General features: G+C 37.4%; 1 protein-coding gene across 2 annotated transcripts; it reads right to left on the bottom strand.

Annotated features, from left to right (window-relative positions):
- Nucleotides 1-8,035: 8,035 nt before the first annotated feature.
- Nucleotides 8,036-22,881, bottom strand: LOC129575841 (rootletin). 2 transcript variants are annotated; one of them, XM_055459952.1, is made up of 13 exons: nucleotides 22,492-22,881; nucleotides 16,994-17,350; nucleotides 16,213-16,355; nucleotides 15,756-15,921; nucleotides 15,009-15,665; nucleotides 14,010-14,398; nucleotides 11,724-13,707; nucleotides 11,049-11,469; nucleotides 10,305-10,705; nucleotides 10,007-10,242; nucleotides 9,069-9,927; nucleotides 8,749-8,924; nucleotides 8,036-8,489 (listed from the first exon to the last, which is right to left on the bottom strand). In XM_055459952.1, exons 1-13 carry the CDS (start codon nucleotides 22,498-22,500, stop codon nucleotides 8,390-8,392), a joined length of 5,898 nt encoding a protein of 1,965 aa, XP_055315927.1. In that variant the 5' UTR covers nucleotides 22,501-22,881; the 3' UTR covers nucleotides 8,036-8,389. The 2 variants fall into 2 exon arrangements, with proteins under 2 accessions (XP_055315927.1, XP_055315928.1); XM_055459953.1 differs by lacking the exon at nucleotides 22,492-22,881 and adding an exon at nucleotides 17,510-17,929.
- Nucleotides 22,882-26,346: the final 3,465 nt, after the last annotated feature.

The following is a 26,346-nucleotide window of genomic DNA, read 5'->3' as shown; positions in this document are numbered from 1 at the left end:
GTGTTTCGTTAAGTTTCCGAACGACGCCAAATGACACTCCATGTCGATCAAATGGGAGCAACTTCAGAGGTCATTTAAAAAATATCGATTGAATTCGTGTAAAATTGTCTCCCTCAAATTCAAATTGGTTACAAAAAAATCGATTGAAACCAAACATTTTGTTCTTTCAACTTTTTTTGTTGTAAAAAAAAGATTTCATTGATTTTTGTATAAAATTGATCTGCCATTCGAATAGAAAGTCATTGATGATTGAGCAAAAGATTAAACTTGATTGAAGTAGTAAAATTTCAAATTCCATTGCTGTCATTTAGGCTTTTATGTATGAATATATGCTATTTTATACACAAAATATACGTTTTATACGCCGGTATTCAAATATATGCAGAATTTTTGTATTTGTCGAATAAAGCCGCAACAATTTCGTATATTGCGTATAAATACAAATGCTAAGGGATAATTGTCGGTAATGTAGAGTTAACATTTCATATTCCATTTATATGAATTATACGCGAAATATATGTGTTTATACAAATCTCTTTGCACCATTTGACATTTATGCACTTTATGTGGTTATTATTTACAATAATATTATTATACGTTTCAACATAAAAGCCCCTAGATTAGAAGCGCATGTTTTTGTTCGGAATCGAAAATATCCGGAGTCTGAAATTTATTACTTTTCCGTACACAACGTGTCAAGGGAAAGTATAGGAATTGGTCCCGAAAACTTTTTTCACAAAATTAGCTTAGATCATCATAACAACTCATGAAACGCGTAGAAAACCACTTTTTGAAACACTTTCCCGTTCGTGTGCCGTCGTCGTTGTCGTCGGCGTTGGTGTGTGTTAACACGATAACTCAAAAAATAATTGAGATAATCAAAATCTGGAAACGCCAAAAGTTTTGTATCCGAAAAACCTAGTTTAAGTTCGAAGATGAGCCATTTTTGATTTTAATGTCCGCGAATGAAAACGCAACTTCTATTCACAACACATATAAGTGAAACAAAAATAAAAAATTTATTGAAATGAAACAACAAAATCGAATTTTTTCAAAGTGTAACAACAAAAAAGATTTTTTAACAACATACCGATGTTACACTTTAAAAAAATCTTTTTTGTTGTTACACTTTGAAAAAATTCGATTGTGTTGTTTCATTTCAATAAATTTTTTATTTTTGTTTCACTTATATGTGTTGTGAATAGAAGTTGCGTTTTCATTCTCGGACATTCATTTGATCCTGGAGTACTTGCCCTAGGAAAAACCTCAAAAAATTGACACTTTTGTATGGGAGGTACCCGTTAATCGATTCTGATTGGTATCAAACTTTCTGAGGTTTCATTTTTTGGAGAAAAATAAAATTCTGAAAGTTTCATTTGCAGAAGTTTGATTTTTTGTCCTCAATTTTTGTCGAAATTTTCTTTCAATTTTTTATTGAGGGCCAAAAACCAAACTTCTGCAAATGCGATCCAGATGAAACTTTCAGAATCCTATTTTTCCTCCAAAAAATGAAACCTCAGAAAGTTTAAAGCCAATGAGAATCGGTTTACGGGTACCTCTCATACAAAATTGTCGAAGTTTTAGTTAAAGTGACCGATTACGACGCTTTATTCTTATTATTATATTTTCACTGCCTTTATTTCAAAAAAATTCACAAAAAATGACCAAAATAACTTACGGACAACACAGGCCAACGGTACGGAAAAGTCCGGGATAACCAATGTAATTCTTTTTATTTATTATGATTTTGTTCGCCGTTAGATAATTGCTGCAAAATAGACTAAGAAATGAAATTCTTTTCTCTTTTTTTCTTTTTATTCCGATCCCAATATATTTCTGATCAAAATGGGAGCTTAAATCTAAAGCGATGGCTATGTATGTAGGAAAATATTGAATGTTATTGCAAATTCGAATGCATGCTCATTATTACGATACAAATTCTTGATGAGAAAGGCGTTTATGTGTGTAACAAGCTGTTTATTTGTAGAAATCATGAAATATTGATGTCATAGTGAACTGAGTTTCAGTCAATCTATGGAATGGATGATTTATCACTTCTTCAAACGGTGAACTGCCTTCATGTGTCGATTGGCATGGCTTTTACTGGCAAAACTGGCTGCACACACTTTGCATTGAACCCGCTCTTCGGTATGATCTTTTCGCATGTGATTCTTCAAATACTGTTTGTCTCGGCGATACTTTTTGCACAAATGGCATTGATACTGACGGTAACCACAGCTATCTTCATGAACCTCTTTTCCATCTTCGGTTGCGAATCCTCCGTGGCACTTGGAGCATTGGAATGGGAACTGGTCACTGTGTGCTGATGACAAATGCTGTTTTAATGTAATCTGTTTGACAAACTTCTTGTTGCAAATTTCACATTCGATCGATCTTTTTGCTCCGTGTTTTGATTGCATGTGTGTCTTGAAACTAGACTTGTGAACAGTTTTGTAATGACACTGATTACATGCAAAAAGACTTCGTTGGTAGCGCGTTTCGTGTGCTTGCTTATCTTCTGGGGTTGTGAATCGTTGACCTTATTTCGAACAAGCATTTGGCAGTTCATCTTTGTGGGTCATCGAATGTTTTTGAAGATTAGAGCTGTTCACAAAAGGTTTGGAACAAATTGAGCACTCGAACGGCTTTGCTCCGCTGTGAATCCAGAAATCCAGTGTGAGTTCGCAAGTGTACTTCAAGATCAAAGTTGTTACGTACCAAATGATTGCACACATGACATTTATGCTTCTTTTGCTTTTTGGCCGCTCGATTCCTGGGAATCGTTTGTTTGTTTAGTCTTTTGGAGCTTCTATCCAGGCTCTTGCTTGACTTCAACCTTTGTGCACATTGACTTGCGCTTGCAACGTCTACCAGGAGCACCTTTGAATGGCTTCATTTTCTGTTGAATTCAAGGGAAAACAATATCATAAATCAATGAGCCCTGTTTCAATCAAATGTAAACTATGCGTGCTTGACTCGTTTATACAAAGGAAAAGTACACATGCAATGTGGACTCAGCGTATTCGCTTGAAAGTTGGGTTATGTGCAACCAATTTTCATGAGCATCTATTGATTTTCATGATTTTTCACTTTTTCGATCGAATCACAAAATTTCATGCTCAAGAAGTGACATCCAATTGAATAAAAAAATGAAAAATATTCAACACTCACGTTTGTCGTCGCCTTTTCTCTCTGGAAAATATTTTTTCCACGTATCTTTCAAAATGTCTGCTTCACTATGTGGTCGACGGAACAATTTAGAACAACGTACAGTGTAGGCCACAGCATCGAAGCTGATTTTCATACACTTGCAAGCGCGCCGTTTGTGTTGGTGAGTTTCGTCAAGTTCTCAACGACGCAAAGTGACACTTCATCTCCATTGGTAGCTGTCAATTGAGCAAAAAGCAGAGCTCAATTCAAAATTATCGGTTAAATTCATTCAAAATGTTCTTTTTCAAACTCCAGCTTCCAACTTGTTGGGAAACTGGATAGATGGCCGAAAATTGAAAGCAATTCCAATGGAAACGACGAACATTTTGATGCGCGGAATTCTGAATGATGGAAACATTTAGTTGTGAAACAATAACGAACTCATTCGTTGTGTTTATGTTGTGATGTAAACCAATTAGTATCGCAAAATACTATTTTAATTTCTGGCTCAGCAAATGCATATGATTCAAGATAGAAATAAATCCATTCGCGGTACATGCGATTATTAATCACAGTCAGCTATTGATTTAGTTAAGGATTTGTCTGAAGAACCGAAAACCGAATTATGGCTGACGAGATTGAATTCATTATGGTTTTGTGTGGAAAAAGTATTCGAAGTGAACCCATTGTGTCTTCTATAAACAACTGTAATTGCATATCACCAAACTCTAAGTCGTTCGTTCATCGATCTATTGTTGTTATCCAATCCATGAATTGAAGAAGAGTCGCATGAGAAGAGCATGTTTCTGTTTGTGATTGAAAATATCTGGAGTCGGAAATGTGACGCTTTTTGAAGTGGCGGCAATGAATTGAGCAAATGGACAAGTAATCAGAAACCAATTCAAAGAGAATATTCCAAAGCTGTGCAACTGAAAAACTACGTGCCCCATACGTCAAACTACGTGCCACATTACTGCAATAGAGTGCGTGTAGTCAATGAATACAGGGACACTACTTTATGTACTTTGACTTCTGGTATACTTTGTGTAATAAAGTCTATGAACATTTATTTGGAAAAAAGTGGAACGAAAAAAAAAAATCAATAACATTAAATAATGACGAAATGTATCGAATTTAATATTTTTCCATTTTGAAAACCAAGAATATACATGTTTTTTGAAGTAATTTCATACATTGAGTTGTCATAATACTTCGACGATGCCTGGATCCAATCATTGCGCACAACTCAATGTATGAAACTACTTCAAAAAACATGTATATTCGTGGTTTTCAAATTGGAAAAATATTAAATTCGATACATCACGTCATTATTTAATGTTATTAAATTTTTTTTTGGTTCCACTTTTTTTCCAAATAAATTTTCATAGTCTTTATTACACAAAGTGTACCAGAAGTCAAAGTACATGAAGTAGTACTTAAACGTTGTTGCTTTGTTGACGTTTGACACATTTTCGTTTGTTCTTGTAAATTCTTGTGAACAAACCATTTCTACGTATTTGTGACAATTCTACGTATTTGTTACAAGTTTACAACGGCTTTCTCTGGATTTAATATAAAATAAAAATAAAATAATCAAATATATAATTTCATACAACAACATGCGAATACAAATTCCATAATTTCATACACGGAATCGTACTCAATGCTTGGATCCAGGCATCGTCACAATGCTTCCGCACGCATCTATGCATGTCTGTGAAAGACAAAAATGTCCCCACTAAGGGACAAAAATCGTGGATCCAGGCATCTGAAGTAATTTTGTAAGTAATAATCTAAAGTAGATTTTGACAAGCGCTTAGTCGAATCGGCGCCACAGAGAAATAACTACGTGGTGCACAGCTCTGGAATATTCGGATGATAAGAATTACGAACGAAATATTTTGAAGCTGAGACTTTGTAATAAAAATGTACAAACCCGATTCGAATGCAGAGTTGGCGAAGATAATACATATTCCCAAAACCATCTGTTTCTTTCTTTGGAGAAGAGAATTGCTGCAAAAATGAACTCAGAAATTAAACGCAACACTCTTAACCCTTTTTTTCGTTTGATTCCGGTTTCAATATGTATTTTCATGTTTTGTTCTATTTTGATCAAAATGAGAGCTTAAATCTCAAGCGATAACTATGCAGTTTTATTTTGGAAAGTATTAAATGTTATTTCAATTTCAGGTGCATGCTCGTTATTACTATTCAGTGACTGTCTTTTATGTGAAATTGCTTTGTAAGTGTCATGAAAGTTTATTATTAGTTTTAAGCTAAACTACGTTTTAATAAACCTCTAGAATTTGTGACTTATTTCTTTTTCAAATGGTGAACTGCTTTCATGTGTTGCTCGGCATTGCCTTTGTGGGTAAAGCTTGCTGAGCACACTTCGCATTGAATTCGCTCTCCGGTGTGATCTTTGCGCATGTGAATCTTCAACTTTTGTTTGTCTCGACGATGCTCTTCGCACAAATGGCATTGATACTGACGGTAGGCGCAGATATCTTCATGGACAATATTTGCATCTTCGGTTGCGTATCCTCCAAAGCACTTGAAGCATTGGAATGGGAATCGATCGCTATGTGCTGTTGACAAATGACGATTCAAATCCATTTGTTGAACAAATTGTTTGCTGCAAATTTCACATTTGATCGATCTTTTGGCTCCGTGTTTTGATTGCATGTGCCGCTTGAAAGTAATCTTGTGAACAGTTTTGTAATGACACTGATTACAAGCAAACGGACTTCGTTGGCAGCGCAATTCATGCGTTTGCTTATCTTTTGGAGTGGCGAATCTTCGACCACATTTCGAACAAGCGTTCGGCAGTGTATCGATGTGAGACATTGAATGGTTCCGGAGATTACGCTTGCTTGTAAACGACTTGAAACAAATGGAGCACTCGAACGGCTTTTTACCTGTGTGAATGCGCATATGAACTGTCAAATTGGATTTCACCACAGTGTGATATCCGCAAATATCGCATTCGAATTGGCATGGATTACATAACGCTTCGTGGTCGAACTTATGTGATTCTTGTTCAAATCCTTGATTGCATTTTGAACAACGGATTTGGCAATGCGTTTTCTTATGCATGTTCAAATCACCTTTTCGTGCAAAGGATTGCGAACAAACGTCACACTGATACGGCTTCTCTCCAGTGTGAATTCGCAAGTGTACTTTGAGGTGGGACTTGAAATCTGCAACATGATTGCACACATGACATTTGTGCTTCTTTTGCTTTTTGGCCGCTTGATTCCTGGGAATCGCTCGTTTGCTCTGGTTTTTTGATGCTTTATTTCGCTTCTTTCCTCTGCTGACTGGTTTCGCAGGTTTAACATCGACGGTGTCACCAATTGGCTCTTCGTTGACATCATCATTGTCAACGGCTCTTTCATTCGATCGTTCACATGGCGTCGAGTCCTTTTCTTTGCCCGTCTCTCCTTCCTCATATTTGATTTCATCCTTTACCTCATCGAAGTCATAGCCAAAATCAAACGGCCCTTCGTAATTCGCACGATGTCTTCTCTCAACTGTCGGCCGTGGTATATTCATGACACCATCATCGATGGTGGACTTTTCCTTAATGCCAGGCTCTTGCTTCACTTCAATCATTTCAGATTTTGGTGTACGCTTGCTGCGTCTGCCAGCAACACCTTCGAACGGGTTCATTTCCTGAAATCATCACAATATGAATTCAAGTAGAATTATAGTGAAAAGTGATTCAATTAAATGCAATCTACGTTGCTTGAAGTGTTTATGCAAAGAACGAAATGTGCACACATAGCACACGTTCATAAGTTCGGTTATGTGCAACCAATTTTCATGCGCATCGATTGATTTTCATGATTTTTCACTTTTTTGACCGAATCACAAAATATTATGCTCAAAAATGGCGTTCAAATGAAAAATATTTAATACTCACGTTTGTCGTCGGCTTCTTTCTTCTGAAAATATTTTCTTTCACGTTTCCCTCAAGATGTCTGTCTCACTCAGTGGTCGACGGAACAATCTAGAACATCGTACAACGTGAATCACAGCATCGAAGCGAAAACTAATACGCTTGCAAAGCGCTTTGTTTGTGTTGGTGAGTTTCGTCAAGTTTTCAAGACGCAAAGTGACACTTCGTCTCCATTGATAACTGTCAATTGAGCAAATTCAGAGCTCAATTCAAAAATATCGGTTAAATTCGTGTAAAATATTCTCCTTCAAATTCCTAAACGTTCACAGACGAAAAAAATCTTTCAATCGAACAAAGAAATACGTCAAAAATATGATGTAAGCAGGTTTCCTTCAAATATTCGCATTTAATGACATGAATCCTACTAAACAACACACATACGCATGACCAGTCATTGGCGCATACACAAACGTCATAGATGACTTGATTTGGTAGGATTCCTGTCATTACATGGGGATATTGGATGGAAACCTACTAACGTCATATTTTTGACGTATTTCTTTGTTTAATTCAAAGGTTTTTTTCGTCTGTGTTTGGCTCTATGAAAATAATAATCGCTTTGATATTCGAATTAAGAAGTCTGTGACGATTGAGCAAAGTCAATGACATTGGAGTAGTGAAATTTCAAATTATACCGTTAAACCAACATCTAATGTTCAAAAGAATCACAAAAATAAAAATACATCATGGTTTTGGGGAATGTAGATAATTTATTTTTGAATAGGTTGCTTTAAATGTTCTTTCATCGGTAGATCAAATGAAATGAATGGATGACACAACTGAATAGGAACGATGAAATACTTGGTAGGAAAACTAATTTTCTGTTGCATAAAATTATGAATTTGTAAAAGAAAATTTTCACACTTCAATATTCAAAGCGAAAATCTTTTAACAGAAGAAATAAAAGACAGAAAGAAAATCATATGATTTATTGAAAGGTGTGTACATTTCTCATTTTAATGTGTAATTTTCTGAAACTGAACATTTATTTTGCTGAACATTTTTAATTTTTCGTGAACACATTTGATTTTTGATTTTGACATTTTTTTTTTTGCTTTTTTTTTCCTTTTCTTTCGTTTGAAAGTACTTTGAAAATTGACTATGAAATACTGACGGTACATATATTCCTTGGAAAAGCATCTAAGTGTTTGGGTTTTATGTGTGAGTGTGTGTATGTGATTATGTTTTTGTCAAGCTTTGATTAAAAATGTTGAGATTTTTCTCCTTGGTATGGTTAATATATTTGTGGCAGTGTTTTGAATTGAAGGGTGTATCCATTTAGTAGGGTGCACGTGGACTTAAGCTTCTACCAAGGTCATAGTGATGGCTGCCACCAAATGTGGTCGGAGGAAGGCTCATCGAAACGGCACTGTCCAACCTGAAATTTACCAAAAAGTATTCGTTTTTTAAGCTCAAATGGTTGAGGGCGAAATTCGAAGGATTTCTACGTAAAATCAAAATAAAAAAAAATAATTGTTTTTGATTTGAATTGATTTTATTCAAATTTTGAAGAAGAAAATCAATCGAAATTAATCCAATTTCGTTTAAATTCGAAATAGGTAAAAATTTATTTGGCCTCATTTTGGCCAGTTCCAAAAAATAAAAAGTTCAAACTAAAAAACACTCGATTCAAATACCTTCTTGCTTCATTTTCCAATAGTTCTGAATCTACTGGATCTTGAGCGATGTGTCTGAGTGAATCACCGAGCGTTTGTCGCAGCTGTTTCATTTCTTGGCCAGCTCTTGAGCTTCGAAGGATATATTGTTGGCGTCGTTTTGCCTCTTGTGCCAATTGCTCCTTCAGCAATGAGATCTGTGAAACAGAGTCATGAAACACGGTAATTAAGCAAATCGTTGAGAAATGGGAGCATTTTATCATTTCCTTTTCTTCTTCTCATCATTTCATGTGTTATGGAAGAGTCTTCCATATAAGACGATCAAAGAAAAAAAACCGTACCTGATTTTCCAGTTGTGTAATTTGTTGTCGATGATGTTGTTCGCGAATGTCAAGCAATCGTTCTGACTTCAATTGTGCTGCTCGATGTTTTTCCAAGTCATCCACCGGACATTTTGTACTCTCAATTAGTTTAGTTCGCAATCGTGTAAGTTCAGCCTCTTTTTCGGCCAACAACACTTCCAAACGACGGATTTTAATTTTGAGATCATGATTTTCCTGCCGCAAACTGTTATGTTCGGGATTGTTGCACTCTCTTCGACTAGAATCGGCGAATTTATTGGAATCATACTCGTAATCGCTCAAATTTACCTTCTCCGGGCAATCGTACGGGCGACTTTCGGAGAATTTACTCAATTTATTGCTTTCGGCATGCCTTAATTTTTCGTTGAGCATTTCCACTTTCAGACGAAGTTCATTCTTTTCGCGCTGTGTTTTGAGTAATTGACTAGAAACATCGTCGATGTTGTGAACACAACCGGCGTCACCCTCACCACTGCCTTGATTCCACTTGGCAATGCGTAGTTGAGCCTCAATTGTGGACTTTTGCACTTCTAATTCGGCCACTTGATTCTGCAAACGTTGAATCACATCCTGTTGCGACTGTTGCACACGATGCTGTTCGTTCAATGCGGCCTGCGTTGTGTCCAATCGATCGGCCAGAATGCGACGCTCATTCTCACTGTTTGACAATGATTTCTGCATATGCTTCATCTTTTCTTGAGTCGCTGTCAAATTGTGACCTTGTTCCGATCGCTCTTTTTGCAAACAGCTCAATTCACCGCGTAGCTCCGTTTCGATTATGGCCGTATTTTGGAGACGCTCTTTCAATTGGTCGACAGATGTCTTCAATGCAACGCATCTGAAATGGGAATGAATGAATATTGAATACAAAATGTGTCCAAAGCCATGGGAAAATAATCCAAAACATCGTGAATTACCTATCTTCCACCTGAGCAGCAGATCGCTGCTGATTCTCCAGTCGCTCTTGATAGTTGCGCAAATGATTGTCCTTTTCTTGCAGCGTCATTTGCAAGCGTTGAATGTCACCTTCCAATGCGATGCGCTGTAAGTCAAGCTTATTGCTTCGACTCTCGTATCGAGCGATCTCATCCAACAGATGACGCTTCTCATTCTCTAGTTTGGCTTCATTTTGCTTCGATTTCTCTAAACGATCCTGTAATTTGAATATAAATTTTAGTAATTTTCTGTAACCAGCTGATTTCCGCTCATACTCACTTCAGTTTGTGACTTTTGCTCGGACACATTTGAGAATTGTAGGTCGAGGCTCTTGTACTTATCGGTCAATGTATTCAGTTCACTTGTTTTGAGTTTGAGAGCATCATCAACGCCTTGCAGTGCAAGTTGCTTCTGTGCCAATTTCGATTCAAGATTCGCCTTTTCCTCGTTCGCATTTCGTAGCATTTGTTGTAGCTTCGATATTTTATTCTCGCATCGAGTATGTTGATTGCCCGCTTCGTCCAGCTCCTTTCGAGCCGTTTGCAATTGAACTTTGTACTCTTCCTTTTCGCGCTCCACTTGAGCCACTTGTTGCATCAATTTTCGCACCGATTTTCGAATCATCTCCGGATCAATGTCATACAAACAACATTCACCACTACGACCATCGTAGTCGACGCCTGGAAATGGAGGAATTGAGATTTGATTTGATTAATTGCTTGATTAAACAAGAAATATTCAATATACTTGTTTATCTTGGAAATATCACCCAATTTCTCAACGATAGAAAATTTCAATGTCGAAAAATGGAATGTTTTGACCTAATCTGGAGTTGTGTGCTTTATTTAGATCTATTTTACACAACTTTTGGTGATTTAGAGTCTAAGTCCTGGTCTTAGACATCAAAATACGTTTTTTAAAAATCAAATTGAAGTTCTTGAAATGTCCATTTTTCGTAAAATTCCTCTGAATTTTCGTTTTTCCCCTTTTTTCCTTAAAAAGAAGTTAAGTAAAGTAACTCACCCGATCGTGCTGGACTGAATCGTCTGGATGGGGAGAGTAGTCGATGCGGAGCGGTGACCGTGCCATCGAATTGAATGCCTGCAATTCGTTTTAATGTATGAAGAACGGATGTGAGTTTATGTTCAATGTCCTTTTTGCATGATTCCATTTGCACTAGTTGTTCGTCAAGTGCTCGAACGCGGCTCTCAGCTCCACCGAGTCGAGCTTTGAGTTCTTGAATTTGCTGCGTAGCATCGGCCAGGCACACTTCCAAATTGTGCTTTTGATCTTCAAGGCATTTTTCACGGCCACGGCCATCCTCCAAACGGCCCAATAGCTCTTGTTCACGCGCATGCCAACGATGCTCATCTTGATTTGCCTTGCAACGCGTACGACCAAGCTCTTGGCGCGTATTCTCCAATGTTTCATCCAATTCTGTCATCTAGAAGATTCAACGTTTGAAAATGAATTTTTTTTCTTGGAATTCTTTTCAAAGACAATTTTCTCTTGAAAATTAAAATGTCAAATAAACTTTCTTTATTCCAATCAAACAAAAATACGAAGTTATTTCAAATTCAAAACCGTTTGAAACGCTTTCTTCCATTTTTTTTGAAGGAAATCTCAAGAAAAAAACTTAATAAATGACAAAAAAACCCAACCAAACAAATCTCAATCAACCACTTGCAAATACCGCACCTGTTTCTTCAATTGACAGAGTTCCTGTTGGACGCGTTCGCGTTCATCGGTTTCGTTGGAGAGTCTAGCCTGTAGTTCGTTGCCCATGACTTCCTTTTTGCCGGCACTTTGTTGCAGTTTCTGAATGTTGGCCACAGCCGCTTGATGTTCCTGACTCAATTTGGTCATATTGTTCTGTGTTTCCTTTAGCATTGTTGCGATGCGTGTTCGATCGTTTTCAAGTGAATTCCGTGAGTCTTCCAAACTGGCCAATTTCTGTAGGGCATCCTCCAAATTGCGAGCCTGTTCGCGGCGTTGTCCCTCCGCGCATTTAATATGATCGCGCAGTTCTTTGTTTGTGCTAACATATTTATCGCGTTCAATGTTCGATTCGGCCAATAATCGCCTTGAGTCGATCAATTCTTTTCGCAAACCTTCGGCCAAATTTTCATTCTCTTTCAATTTCCGGTTGGTGTCCTGCAATTGAGCCGTAATACCATTGATACGATCCTCGCTTAGTCCCAATTGTGTTTTAAGATTTTCCACTTCTTTCACGGCCAGATCACGTTCTGACGTCATTGAGCTGAGCATCAAATCGATTTTGCGCAAATCCTCTTCGGCTCGCAATTTTTGCTCTTCACATTTCGTTTTCAATTTAGCCAAATCGTCGCTGAGCTGCTTGATGGCGGTGCGATCACGATCGCTTTTTGCCACATATTCACGACGCAATCGTTCCAAATTTTCCGATTCCGTTTTCAAATCGCGTAACGTTTGTTCGAGCTTTTCGGCCACCGCTTGCTTGTCACGATGGGCCAACAAAAGCGATTGTTGCTTTTCATTTTCGCAGCGAATCAACACCTCTTCATGCTGTTGACACACCGAATCGAAATGCAATTGAAGCGATTCGAGCCGTTCTTTTAATGTGAAAATTTCACCGTCTTTACTCGTTTCGAGCGCTTGCAATGAGCTGTGCAACCGTGATTCGGCCGCAATTTTCAATTGCTCCTTTTCATCGTTCCATTTTTTTAGATTATCTTCACCCAATTGCTTGAGATAGTTGACCTTTTGCACAAATTCCGCCTCTTGATTGCTCAACGCATTGTTCATTTGCGTTTTCGTCTCCTGCAAACGACGCTCACTATTCTCCAACTCTTTTAGCAGTTGCGCAATTCGATTTTTCATTGTCTCTTGCTTCGATATTAATTCGTGCACTTCGCGGTCTAGTTGTTCGCATCGATTTTGTGACGCTTCCAAATTGGTGTTTGTATCAAAGAGAATGCCCTCTAAAGCCTCTTTCTCCGAACGAAGTGCCGCAAAGTGTTCCTGTTGTCGTTGAATCTCCTTCTCATGCGACTCGATCATGATGAGCTTGTCTTCGTTTTCTTTCATCAAACTTTCCAAATTGCGATTCAATCGATCATTGCATTCGGACAATTGTTTCAGACGCTGTTGCAAACGCATCACTTCTTCGGCTATTTGGTCTTTTTTGTTGGTCATGGCTGCCAGTTGGTTGAGCAAATCACTTCGTTCACGCGACAATTGACTCAATTCCATTTCCACTTTTTCTTTGTTTATTTCACTGATTTTCAATTTCTCCGAAATGGACATTTTCTCGGCATCAATGTCCAAACGCACTTGCTCAGCTGATATGAGCTCTTTTTTCAGAGATGCGATATCGGCCATTTGATCAGCTATTTGTGCCTTCAAATTGCCCCGTTCCACCTCCAATTCATTTAGTTTTGTGTTGAGATCCTTCACTTCCTGGTTGATGTGCGTGTTGGATGAACTTGATTTTTCCAATTGATACTTGACATCCGTACTCTCAAAGTGCAAACGCTCTAATCGACTCTCCAGATCGGCACGCTGCTTCTCCGATATCAACAGCATTTCCTCCGATTCAATGCGCTGTTGCTCCAATAAATCACGAGCCAAGTACAATTTATTCAATTCTTCACGCAATATTATTGTGTTCTCACGCAATTTGCCACTTCGTGACTCTTCGGCTCTGTGGGAAAGAGAGAAAATGATATTTTATTAGATGTTTGATGTTGAAATTGATGTTATTATTTTGATTGATTCTCGTTGAATTTTGAACTTTTTCAAAATTGACGTTTTTTCTGAACGAAATGCTCATTTTCGAATCCTAAGTCAATCGATGGAAGTTATTCGAATTGGCTCATGGTCCTAAAGTCAATCTTGTGAGTTCTCCGAAAGAAATTCCAACTTTTGATTCACCAAAAACAACTTGAATTCCTTCAAAGTTTGGATTCTTGTAAAGAAATTTTAAATTTTGCGAAATTTGCGTACCTCAGGTTCATTTCGGTGATTTCCTTGTCCTTGCGAGAGCATTGCAAATCCAATTCAAGCATTTTCTTCTCTTCTAACAGAACGTCGTACAATTTCTGTAGATGACTCTTGGCCGTTTGTGATTTCTCCAAATCAATGCTAAGCGTCTCAATCATCAGATTCAATTCGACCTTTTCTTTGTCAACGGAATGCTTTTCGCCACGAAGAGATTCCATTGTTCGGTGTAAACTCTCACGTTCCTTTGCCAATTCCGATAGTTGAATGTTTGCCGCATCCATTCGGTTTGTCAATTCCATTAATTTACTGGTGAGAATTTCACGTGCATTTTGCGATTCATCTAATTGCTTGTGAGTGGCGTGCAATTCATTTGCACTTGTTTCCGATTTTACCTGTTCGAAAAGAGAGAGAGAGAGAGAGAGAGAGAGAGAGAGAGAGAGAGAGAGAAACCACTCGTTAGAGATTGCATGATTACATTCAAGATTTATCTTTTCTACATAGAAAATCAACGACATCATCGTCATTTGGGGTAATTAAAAGAAATCATGATTATTGCTAATTATTCTGGTTATTCTAAACTTATTCACTGCCTTTGTGTTTTGCGCATTTGGAAAAATAGAAAAAAATTGTAGAAAACTACATTTTTTTCAATTTCTCTCAATTTTTTCTAGTTGTTTTTTTTTCACTCGATTGATAATCCAACGCAGACAGAGTTCTCAAGTCAACACTGTTTTCCATACTAAACACAGACAAAGTGATAAAAATCTCCCCCTTTTTAATAAAACTGCCGGTAGTCTCTTCCAATAAGGAGGTCTTGAACAAGCTATGGACTAGCCAATAACTTGCCTTAACAACCAAATTTTTTTCCCATAATTTCCTATCTTTTCAATTCCACATTTTTCCGGCATGGATAGCTCCAAAGAGATCGAATGCATTGATTGTGCACCGTCCAACGTTCACACCACATTCCAAAAAAAAAGTGGAAAAAACTAAGTCACTCACCTGCAAATCATGAATCACTAGTTGATATTTATGCAGAACGGCTTGTACGGCCGAAATGGTACCCTCGGCGAATGCTTGTGATGTACGAACGCCGCCACGTTTCGGTGATTTTGGTGGCACTGGTAGTGACTGGGTGAGATGCATGTGTTGTGCATCGACAAAGCCACCGTCTTGTTTTGATTCGGCATCCGAAACAACAATGTGTGCAATGTCCCGTAGTGCGGTGTTCAAGCGATCGATTTCATCGAATAAGCGTGTATTTTGTGCGGCACTATTCTCCGCTTCCAAGCAACGGGCTTCCCAATTTTTCAAATCGACCAACACATTTTGAAGATGTTGTTCACGCTGTGCCAGTTCATGTTTGAATGTTTCATTCTGTAAATTCAGCGCATCGACTTGAGCTTTCAATTCTTGATTCGCACGTTCGGCTTGCGTTTGATAGGCTTCCTCGTGTTGGGCATGCTGTCGAATTTGCTCGGCAACCGAACCGCATGCATTGGCCAATTCACGATTTACACCCGATATTTCTTGTTGCATTCGGCTCAAATCCGATTTCAAGGTAAACTGTAAATCACGGAATGATTTTCGCACTGAGCCCACGTCCTGCCACATTTCAATCAAACGATTTTGCTCGGAACTGTAGTAATCATTGAACGCCTTTGGAGGAAATGAGCGAGGAAGAGAGAGAGAGAGAAATATATAAATAAAAGCAATGGATCGCGTAAGTGGTAACATAGGACAATTTACCTGTTCCTCTTCTTTCCATTCGTCTTCTTTGTGTGCCATATCATCACGCATATGCTCCCAATCGATGGTTAACTTGTGCAGGTCATTTGTTAACGCCAAATTTGTTCGATGCGATTCGCCGAGCTGATGACGCAACTGCTCATTTCGTACCATCAAATGTTCACATCTGAAATTATAATTATCATTCAACCATATCCCATCGAGATTCGGTTATTTTGTTGTATCAACTAAAGTTCATTTAATTTTTAATGATATGAAATGATAGAGAATTTAATGTTTGGATATTTGTTTAGATTTGGTTCAAAATTCTATCCAAATTTCGTTCAGTTAACATTTTCTTCAGTTCAGAGCTTCTGTTAGTCACCTCAGTTTAAAATTTGAATCTTTAAAATTCAGTTTCTCTTCAAATCCGACTTATTCGTGATAAATAATAGAAAAACGAAGTGCATGAACTTACTTGAGTTTATCACTTTCCAGCTTGTTGAGGATATCGTCCTGAGCACATGGCACACTGAATTCTTTGTTTTGCTCGGCTGTTGTCATGCACGGCAAACTCATCGGCGGTGCATGACCGCCTGCATATTGACCACCCCCGTATGACTGCACGGTTGAATACGAGGCACGGAAGAAGAGAGTTAGAGAAATAGAGAGAAGGAGAGAAAAAAAAGAGAGAGAAAACAATGCTCATTAAACATTCATATGGTCTTAATTCAAACAAATAGAACACTGCGCTACTATCGTGTCTCTCGATTATTTGGGTTTTTAAGGAACCACCACGTTTTTTGGCGATTTGTTTTGGCCATTGGAATATGAAGATCTTTTGTTTTGGCCAATTTTCTCCCTTTCAATCTACTGACTACAAGAATTATGACTCAACCTACTACAAAATGTCCAGTTTTCAAGCAAAAATGATAAAAATTCGAGTGTATTTTACTTGAAACGTAAATGTATGGGTTGAAATACCTAGCTTTTATGTACAAGGTATGTTTTGGAGTTATAAATCACAACAAAAGATCGTAAAAAATGGACAAATCTCTTTTTTTTACTGAAAATTGACTCCAATTTTGTATTAAAAACCCATAAATCGATTAAAAAGTGTCCTATTTCTTCAATAATATCCTATTTTCTTCGAAAAAATGGCAAACTTTCTTCAAAAATACGCAATTGTTCTCTCGAAAATCATAAAGTTGAAAAACAGTCAAAAATTCCCAAAGAAACGAATAAAAAAAACTCCATACCTTAACCGGTTTTGGGCTTGGCGGTCCAACGGGGTCACACATTCGATCCTCTAGGTCGTTGCACTTCTTTTTATATTGCATAACTTTCGATTGAAGACGGGCAACGAGAGCCGCTTGATTCTGTTGGGCCTGTTTGTATGTGTCCAAACGGCGTCGATAAAGGGCTGCATCTTCTTGCAATCGTTCGCGCAGCTCTTGATTTTGTCGCTGCAACGAATTTGATTCCGGCCCGGAGGACGAATGCTTTGGCGAGTGTGCCATTGCTTTTGCACTGTTTCCACCCTCGAAACGGCTCCGTCTAAATGGTGGTTTTGCCTTTCGTTCCGCTAAATCCGAATGATGAACATTCCTTCCAAACTAACACAGAAAATATTTGAAACGGATTTTTAGAGAGTTTTTTTTTTCGTAGAAGGAACGAAACGTTTTTTCGATCAACGAACAATGTTCATCGAACACTAATTCTATATTTATATTTTTTTTTAATACACACAAATTGAACAGTAAAAGAGGTCATACACAATAGTTGAAACCGTTTTTAGTGGATTTTTTAAGGGAATCTACACGATTTGGTCCTTTTGTTACAACAAATTTGACATTTGATTCTTTTATTCACACTCTGAGGTCATTATATTCAGCTTATGATGGATTTCACGCGATTTTCAAGGGAATTTTCGATACGATTGCAACAACCTAATATTGACTGAGTTGATTCATCGGCTTTCATAAAAACGTTTTCAGAAGAAAAAAAACTGCTTTGAAGCCGAAGGGTTTGAGAAAAAATTCATCACAAATGAACGGAATTCACAACGGACTCGCACAATTTGAACAGTTTCATTGTTGTTTGAGCAATCAAACTCAGTAAATTTTATTCAATTTAGTTTGAAATGCCAGTTTTGTCGAGAGTTTCAATCGTGTGAATGAATTTTATTCAGAAAAACCAAACTCCAAATGTCAACACAGAAATGCAATTTTTATCTCGATCAAATCACAAAATTGTACAGAGCCAAACAAATATTATGAAAAATTCCAAATTTTAAATCGAATTCAAAATTAAATGGTTCAAAAAAGAAAAAGGAGCAACAAAGCGGCACAAATGTTTGACGAATGACGATTAAAGGTGAATGTGTGTGCCAAGCGATAGTTGTGTCAAAACTGGCGAGTCGAGTCCTAATTGTTGTGTGTGTTCAGTGCCAATGTATTTTAAACCATATGGTAGTTTTTTTTCTCTTTCTCTTTCGCTTTCGCTGTGTAACCGAATTTCCCCTTTTTATCGGTGTGTAGTATGCAGAGGGCGGCCTCAATACCAAAACAAATACTATTAATTGTAGATTGTGGTTGAGTTTCGTAGAAAAATAGCATGAGTACCGCAAGAAAGGTAGAAAAAAGAAACGAAAAAAGTACACCCGTTTGTATTCACGTAGTCGAGTGAGCGGAGATCACCGTGGATACGAGTCAAAACGAACGAAACAAAAAGTTGTACACACATCGCGTCGGTGGTGAGTGTAACGGTGAATGGAAAGGAATGGTGTGCCGTAATAAAAGTGCATCGCGCTTGAAACTCGGTGTTTGCATGTTTTTTTCGATCATTCGAATTCTTTATCGTGCGTCCATCCCCCACTTGTTTCGGTGTGAATGATTCTATCGTTTAGTTTTTTTCGTTTCGCTGTTGTTATTGTTCAACAAAGTGTTCTAAACCAATTACTACGCGCTGAGTAAATCAATCCGTTCCGCCGGTTCTTATTCTGTCAATCAAAAAAAAAATGTGTAAGAAGTTTGGTGAACCGTGTTTTCCCCAACGGTTATTACTTGGCCACAACTTCCGAAATGCTAAGTTAGCATTGCTAACTGATCATAGCAATTTCGCATTTCTTCACATTTCAAAGTGTGCAATTTGCGATTCTTTGCAATTTTATTAGCCACAACCGCCTGTCCATGATTCAATTCGCCTTTTGTAAAGTATGAAACGAAGCGTTCTCGGTACAAAACTCTTGTTAGCCACAACCAACAACTTCTTTCAGCTACAACAGCAACCTGGCAAACAGGAAATCCATGCGTTCATTGAGTTTCTCCACTATTTACTCAAACGATGTACGCCTTGACGCGCTCCGGTGTCGATGTGGTTTTCCTGTGTTGAGAGATCGTCTTGTAGACGGGCGCACACACATATCGAAGAATACATAATCGATTATTTGACTTAGCACGCATGTTACTGACTGTCACCACTATCTGATATTGTTCAAAACCACTTTTACCATTTTCTTTTCCTTTTTCTTCTTCTTCTTCATCATTCTGACTGTTCCTCGTCATACGAAACGAATAAATAAATATGACAATAGGAAATAAATGCAAATCGTGTTTGAAAATACACAAAATTATTGTCAATCAATACGCGGGTAGAGCAAAGAATGTGGAATTTATATGCCGTTTTTATTAATATGCCAAACTTCTTTTTTTTCTTCAGAAATTGTGCTGTTGTTGCTGTTGTTGTTGTCAAGAAAGAACAACAAACTTTCAAAAGAAATGAATCCATTTAATTGTGCTTGAACGCTAAGTATCAAGGTTTATTTTCAGCTGCTGCTGCTGCTGCTGCTGCTGTCGCTGCTGTTGTTGCCATGAGGAAAGTAAAGGGGCGAACATTTAAATCACAAGATATTCAAATCAGCGATGGCATAATTGGCTCAACAAACGGATATACCCAACCGCACAACAACTCAAGTACACGACCAACTTTCAAAGCCATACCCAAGAATTTCCTATCGAAATACAATCAAACCATTTATTTTATGATTATGTTCGATTTTTTTTTTATAGCGAATTGTTTTCAAATTAATCATTTTAAATAAATAGGCTTGTGTGTATGTGTGCCGCTTAAAGTAACTTGCTGCTGTAATTTCAAAGTCATTTCCGCTAAACGATTTCGACTTGTTTCTTTTAACGAATTATTTCATCGTATGAAATAACGTAAGCGCAGTAGATACACGAACAAGAGAAACTTTATGGAAATGTGATGGAGACTTATCTACATCACCATGCGCACCACAGCTATTTTTGACTTTAAATCTACATTTGGCATGTCAGCTCGCTGTTTTAATCATTTCAATTGTGAAAAACAACCATGTTTTTAGAAATTTCAAATGTGATTTGTTTATTATTCATCAGCAGAGAAGATAAAAGTAGGCTCGCAAAAATCGAAGAGTCATCACTCGAAGAGCTATAATTTCTCAATCAAACGTCCTAGATAGATGCCATAGCTCGCATTTCTTAGCTTTGGAGGTCAGCTTTGAAACCACATATAGCTAAACTTGAATTCCTTTTTCGAATAGTAAGTTTGCAAGACGAATACGGATGTTTGCCCCTGCAAGACGACTAATTTTTTTGAGGTCTCTGGTCCAAATTGCGACTCGAAAATAGCTATAATTCAAGTTTAACTATATGTGGTTTTAAAGCTGACCTCCTCAGCTAAAAAATACGTGCTATGAGATCAATCTAGGACGTCTGGTTGTGAAATTATAGCTTTTCAAGTGATGACTCTTTGATTTTGCGAGCCGACTTTTATCTTCTCTGTATCATCAGTATAATATGAATTTGTTTACTCATTTTTTTTTTTACTTTTTGAATAATGCTTTACTTTTGACTGATTCATTGCGAATTTTTGCTTTGAACATTTTCATATTTGAATAATATTTCTTTCAAATTTCATATATGATTCAAGTTTGAATTAATGATAAAATTTCATGGAACCATTTTAATGCCGAACTAAATGTTTGTAAGAACCATATATTGAGTAAGTATTTTTTTTTCTCCAAATATTATTTTTCTTATGGATTTCTTTTATGAAAGTGTTGATATACTTAAATCATCGAACCAAGAATTTAACAGCTGATTCTATGAAAAGCATAACATAACTGTTCAAATAACATCCTTTACCAAAATTAAAATGGAAAGATTTGAGTATAGGTTAAAAGTATTAGGTGCTGTAATTAAAAATAAAAAACAAATCAATCTCATATTTAAAATTAGCCCATGTGAAAATATTGTAACTGTGCAGACAGTTAACTGATTTCGGACAAAAATGACTTTCTTTGATTGACATTTCAGTACAAAGTGAAGTTTAAGTCTATCATAGTTTATTGAAATTATTTGAAGTTACAAGTCAATCTTAGTTGCTTAATTTGGGACAAACTGATTTTCTCAGAACAAAAACATAAATTCAATCAACTAAAGTCAACTGAAGTTATAGTCAGTCAGTCATTGTTTTTTCACATGAGAGTTTATATCTTTCATCATGATTCCATCTTAAGAGGGATCTTAAGGGGGGAGTAAAATATTTTTAGACAATTTTATCTTTAAAAAGTCAGACTTACTGTAAGGGTTATGTGTTAACTAGGCATTTCATTAATTATTACCAAAAAATATTGAATCGAACTAAAATTGGTCCGGATGAAGCAGACTCAAACAAACTTAAACTCTGGTTTTAAACAAGTTTGAACATTCTATATGGGGCTAAATTTGTTTTTTTTTTGCGACTCGTATGAAAATTTGTGATGAGTCCATGTGAATCCAGTACGAATCGACATTTCGATGTATGCTTTGTAAATTGATGTATGATTGCATGACTATTTTTAACTCGCGACGACAAATAAACTTTAAACTGTGGAAATTGATGAAGCCAAAGAAAAATTGTGGAGAAAAAGAATTCGAGTGTTTTCAAAATGTGGGTGATGAACTAATTAAATTAGAGAATTAAGCCGAATTTTCGGGAAATTTCTTTGAATCGGACTTGAGTTTTGTCAAAAATTTGATTTCAAAAAAGCTTAAACACTTCACGTTTTTGGCAAATGTGAGGAGGAATGTGAAAAAAATCATATGACGGCCTGAGAAGAAGAACCTTTCCTAGGCCTACTTATACGGAGTTTGCATGCTAGTAGGCTTGTTATACTTTTGCGCTCGCTGTAAATATATTAGGTTTTTGCGCTCGCAAATTTGCTGTTCGCCTCATGACTAAAAAATTTCTGTGTTTGTGTTCTGCGCACAGGTTTTGTAGGAAAGGTTTTTCTACTCAGGCCGTCATATGAAGCTTACAAAGCTTAGTCTGGTCTCATCAAAGCCAAATACTTTAAAGACCTTACTAGTTCTGTCGCACCATTTCTTAATTGAACCTTTTTTTGAAAATTCCTCTTTGAATGAAAATTGTGTTTGGGTGTTGAAAGGATTGCAACACTTGTACTCCATCAAATTTTAGTGCAGAATGAATCATCAGTTGAATGATGATCAGTTTTGAGATCTTTTCTCATCTCATTCACTCTACTGCATGGCCAACAAGCCGTTAATTCCTTAGATTTAACACTTTTTGCCATGTATCAAACGTGCATACCTCGATAGGAATTGTTCAATGGAAATCACGACATTTCCACTTGGTTACTACATTTTAGGAACTTGTTTTCATACACGAATAGTCAATACCATCGATTTCTTAAACAAAATAATCAGCATCTTACCTGAGACATATTCTGTTAAGTGTGTAAAATTGCACAAATCCACAAACGTATTCAGACGATTCGAATTTATCAGGGAAAAATGGACGGAATGGTCGATAGTTCCCGCGTGTGTGAAAAAAAAACTACGAACTTTTTTTTTTGTTACTGCACCTAATACTTTATGATTTATGCGAAACACGGCATAAAAAAACTAGGCAATAATTATGTGTGTACTTTTTTTTTTAATTTTTTTTTTCAAGCGAATGAAAAAGAAGTGAGTGTGTGTCGTTTTTTTCTTTCTGGTTCGTATTTTAACCCTGATAATAGCGAATTCGTTTGACAAATAAAAAAAAACTCAAACTGAGCTCCAAGTGGTGCTCAACTATTCAAATCGGATCACAGAAATCGTCTGAGTCCATTGATCGAAATTTAGTTGTTATAAATCGGTTTACGTGTATTGTCTTTACGCAAAGGAAGAAGCGCCGAGTGAACAGCAACCGAATGAAAAAAAAAAATCAGAACGAAAATTTGCCGTTTGTAGTTAGTGGCAACGGAAAATTTGTTTTGCTTTTTAATCTTGGTAAAACATGCAATCGAACACGAGCGCGCGAGCTAAGAAAAAGCCTCCTTCTCGCCTCACACCGCGGAAAGCACGGAAAAAAAGACGATGAAGAGAGAGAGAGCATACACAGCACATCGAATTCACCGATTTTGCCGAAGAATTTGCATAAATCGGCGCTCAGCAACAGCAGAATGGCGAACCACACTCTGCCATTCGAAGGCTCTGATTGTTATCCACTCTTCATTCCGTCGGCGGGTGTCTGTGTGCGCCAACTTTAAATAATATATTTATGCTGTAATCAAATATTTGAAATCACAAATGCGTCTTGAATCGAAAATAGACACTAAACGACTTCTTTTCTCTCATCGATTCCATCCTTCTGCTTCAATTGGCCCTTTTTTTCGCCACATTCTCAGTTGTTATGTAAGCAAACGAAAAAGTAAATGCACGAGCCAACATGTCATTACAACAGCAATTTATTTGCAGTTTGGATTTTTGATATTGATAAATCAATTGCGATTCAGTATATTCGGCATGCTGCCGCCGTCGTTGTACTTTACTATCCGATGACAGAGAGAGAGAGAGAGAGAGAGAGAGAGAGAGAGAGAGAGAGAAAGAGAAAGAGACAAACTTGCCATGTCATCGAAAAAACTTGGCAAAAAAACTATGCCTCGAATTGAAATATATTTGTCTGTTCTATTTTTTCCTTATTCTTTCTTCAGTTTGATGTATCAATCGCATGGCTTCGATGAGCAAAAGGAGTTTTAGCTTGTTTTGTCGAATTTTCAATCTTTGCAAAGTCTTTCTTTTCATTACTTCTTCCATTTGTCCAATTTTTTTCACTTTTCTCAAGTTTTTCCACATATCGCAAGATGTTCACACTTGTTCAAGTTTTCCGCCTTTTTTTTTCTCTCATTTCATTCTATTTTTCAATGAACTTTTTCGTTCTTCCCTCAATTTTCAAATTTCGCCTTTTTATCCCATTTTTCCTAATTTTTCCATTCCATTCTTAATATATTCTATTTCGCGTCCCGTTTTCAACGTTCAATTTCGCTTCGCTTCCTCCATCTCGCTCATTACCGTTTCAAATCCGAATCCTTCAATCTCGCTCTTTTGTGTTCCAAAATCACTCGACATCAGCCGATTTTACGCACATGCCGCATATTTTCCACACTCTCTCACTTGCCCTCACTCATGAATGCCTTTCATCTCGTCGCTCTCGCAACAAAAAAAGTCGGCTCCAATTCAATTTGTAACGTTTCCAAATTGCATCAGCAATTTTTTGCCACCCGCTCATCTTGGCACTGAATTTGTGCCTCTTGTCGTTGGTACGGCCGTAAATCCAATTTACTTAAACTAATTAGTAATCATAGGCGCTGCTCATTTTTTATGTCTATCTATCACTCTCGTTGCTCTCTATCTCTCCTATCTTTATCTCCCTCTTCTTCTCCTCTCTCTTTCTGTCTCGAAAAGAGACTCACTCTGTATGTCTTTCCCTTTCTCTTTCACTCGTCCACAAGCCGCATACATCTAGCCGAGTCTGTTGAAATGACCAATCAAACGCGTGCAAATATTTGATGAGCATAATTGAGCTCTATGTTTTTCGATCGTCTCTAACTCTTTTTGCTGTGCATCGCAGTAAATATTTACCAACTGTGAATGTTATCATATCTAGGCATTTCGGAGCGAGAAAAAAAGTTATCATCAAATTCTTTCAATTCCATCTTCGTTCGATATCGACATGCATACACGCATATAAACAGACACATCGAAAAATAATGCTTGGCAACACTTGGTATCTATAGTGTGTATTCAAATGATTTGCTTGTTACACAATTATCGACTGGAGTCCGAAACTCGATCCAATGACGTGCAGTGATTCAACCCGACTGAATTTATTCATTGCGTGATTCAAGATCACTTCGTGGAAAGGCAACCGATTGTGTAAACAAGAGAAGAAGAAAAAAAAAACAATCAAAATAAAACATCGTATGACACATACGCGCTGCTGTGTGCCCGATGGACGTTGATCGGTCAAATGTGCATAATGCAAATAGTTGTCGGCTAAATGAAAACTCGACCAAAACCGAAACGAAAATGTTAATTGATCATAATATGTTGAATAAATTTTTCACCTATTTCCCATGCCCTCCTCAGACTAGGCGTACGCCTGTTCAATAAAAAGCAGCACACAACACAGCAAATGGAATAGAGAGAGAGGGAGAGAGCGAACGAAATGAATTCGAATATTAAATTCGATTTAAATTCAAATTGAGTTTAATTGCCTCAGAAAGTCATGATTCAATCGTTTTTGTTGCAACGGCGATGTGTGTCGATAGCGCGCCGTTTGAATACATGCCCATTGTCAATTAGAAGTTTGCATTTGAATGAACGGTTTAAATATGGATGCATCGGCTTGTTATCGACTCATTTTGAATGTTCTGAGCGTACCGAACAGCAATAATCGAAGCAAAAGCAACAGCAACGAAAAAGGTCGGCCGACAAAATCCCAAATTGACGATGCAAAAAAAATCATCGATCATTACATTTGGCAGTAATGATATGCTGGAATGAGTAAATTTGTTTTTTTTTACGATTAAAAAAAAAATCCCTAACAAAACGGCTGAATCGAGCCGAATGCTGTTTGCCGCAGCATCCGTGGCTCGATGCAAGGGCAACGACAACAACAGCAGTAGCTGAAGCAGCAGCAGCAGCAAAATGTGCGCACAGCGCGCATGTGTCGCTTCGACCATACGGCACATCATACGCGTTCGTTTATCGCGTAATAATCACCGAACAGAGAGAAACATACCAGGGGCCACCAGTTTCCATGTCTCATATACGTATGCGACAGCGCTGTGTTTTGTTTATAGTCAAAGTGGCCCGTACAGGCCACCCGACATCGATATCATACACACGCACACTGGCACACCCAATCGCAGCACAAAATGATTCATTTTTGTGCTCCTTATGCTCCATATTCCCAAACAGCCGTGCGCGTATTTATGTGTGTGTTGCCGTTGTTGTCGCATGCATAGCGACCAATTCGACTCCTGTTTCGCCCTGTGTTCGACTCTCGCTGCCTCTCTGTGTGTGCGTATGTTTCAACGAAAAATACTTGAATTTTGATTTGTTTGTGTGGCACACGCACACACACACACACACACACCATCATGCATATACATACGCACCCAAAAAATGCCTCATGCAGTGAGTCGAACGCGCGCAATACAATACGCCCGAAAATGAAAGAGAGAGAGAAACGTATACCAGTGTGTATGTGTGTAAGTGCTATTTCAATACATGTCTCGCTC

This window comes from Sitodiplosis mosellana, unplaced genomic scaffold, assembly GCF_009176505.1.
Source record: "Sitodiplosis mosellana isolate CC-2019 unplaced genomic scaffold, AAFC_SMos_1.0 Smas_scaffold_6170, whole genome shotgun sequence".
Lineage (NCBI taxonomy): Eukaryota > Metazoa > Arthropoda > Insecta > Diptera > Cecidomyiidae > Sitodiplosis > Sitodiplosis mosellana.
This window is presented reverse-complemented; position numbering and strand designations above follow the sequence as displayed.

What these genes read in the sequence shown, in the direction of transcription:
- LOC129575841 (XM_055459952.1), bottom strand. An exon ending in TAGTGATTCATGATTTGCAG is followed by an intron (nt 14,399 to 15,008) that starts GTGAGTGACTTA and finishes CTTTTCGAACAG; the next exon opens with GTAAAATCGGAAACAAGTGC. An exon ending in GCTGCTCAGGTGGAAGATAG is followed by an intron (nt 9,928 to 10,006) that starts GTAATTCACGAT and finishes TTCCCATTTCAG; the next exon opens with ATGCGTTGCATTGAAGACAT.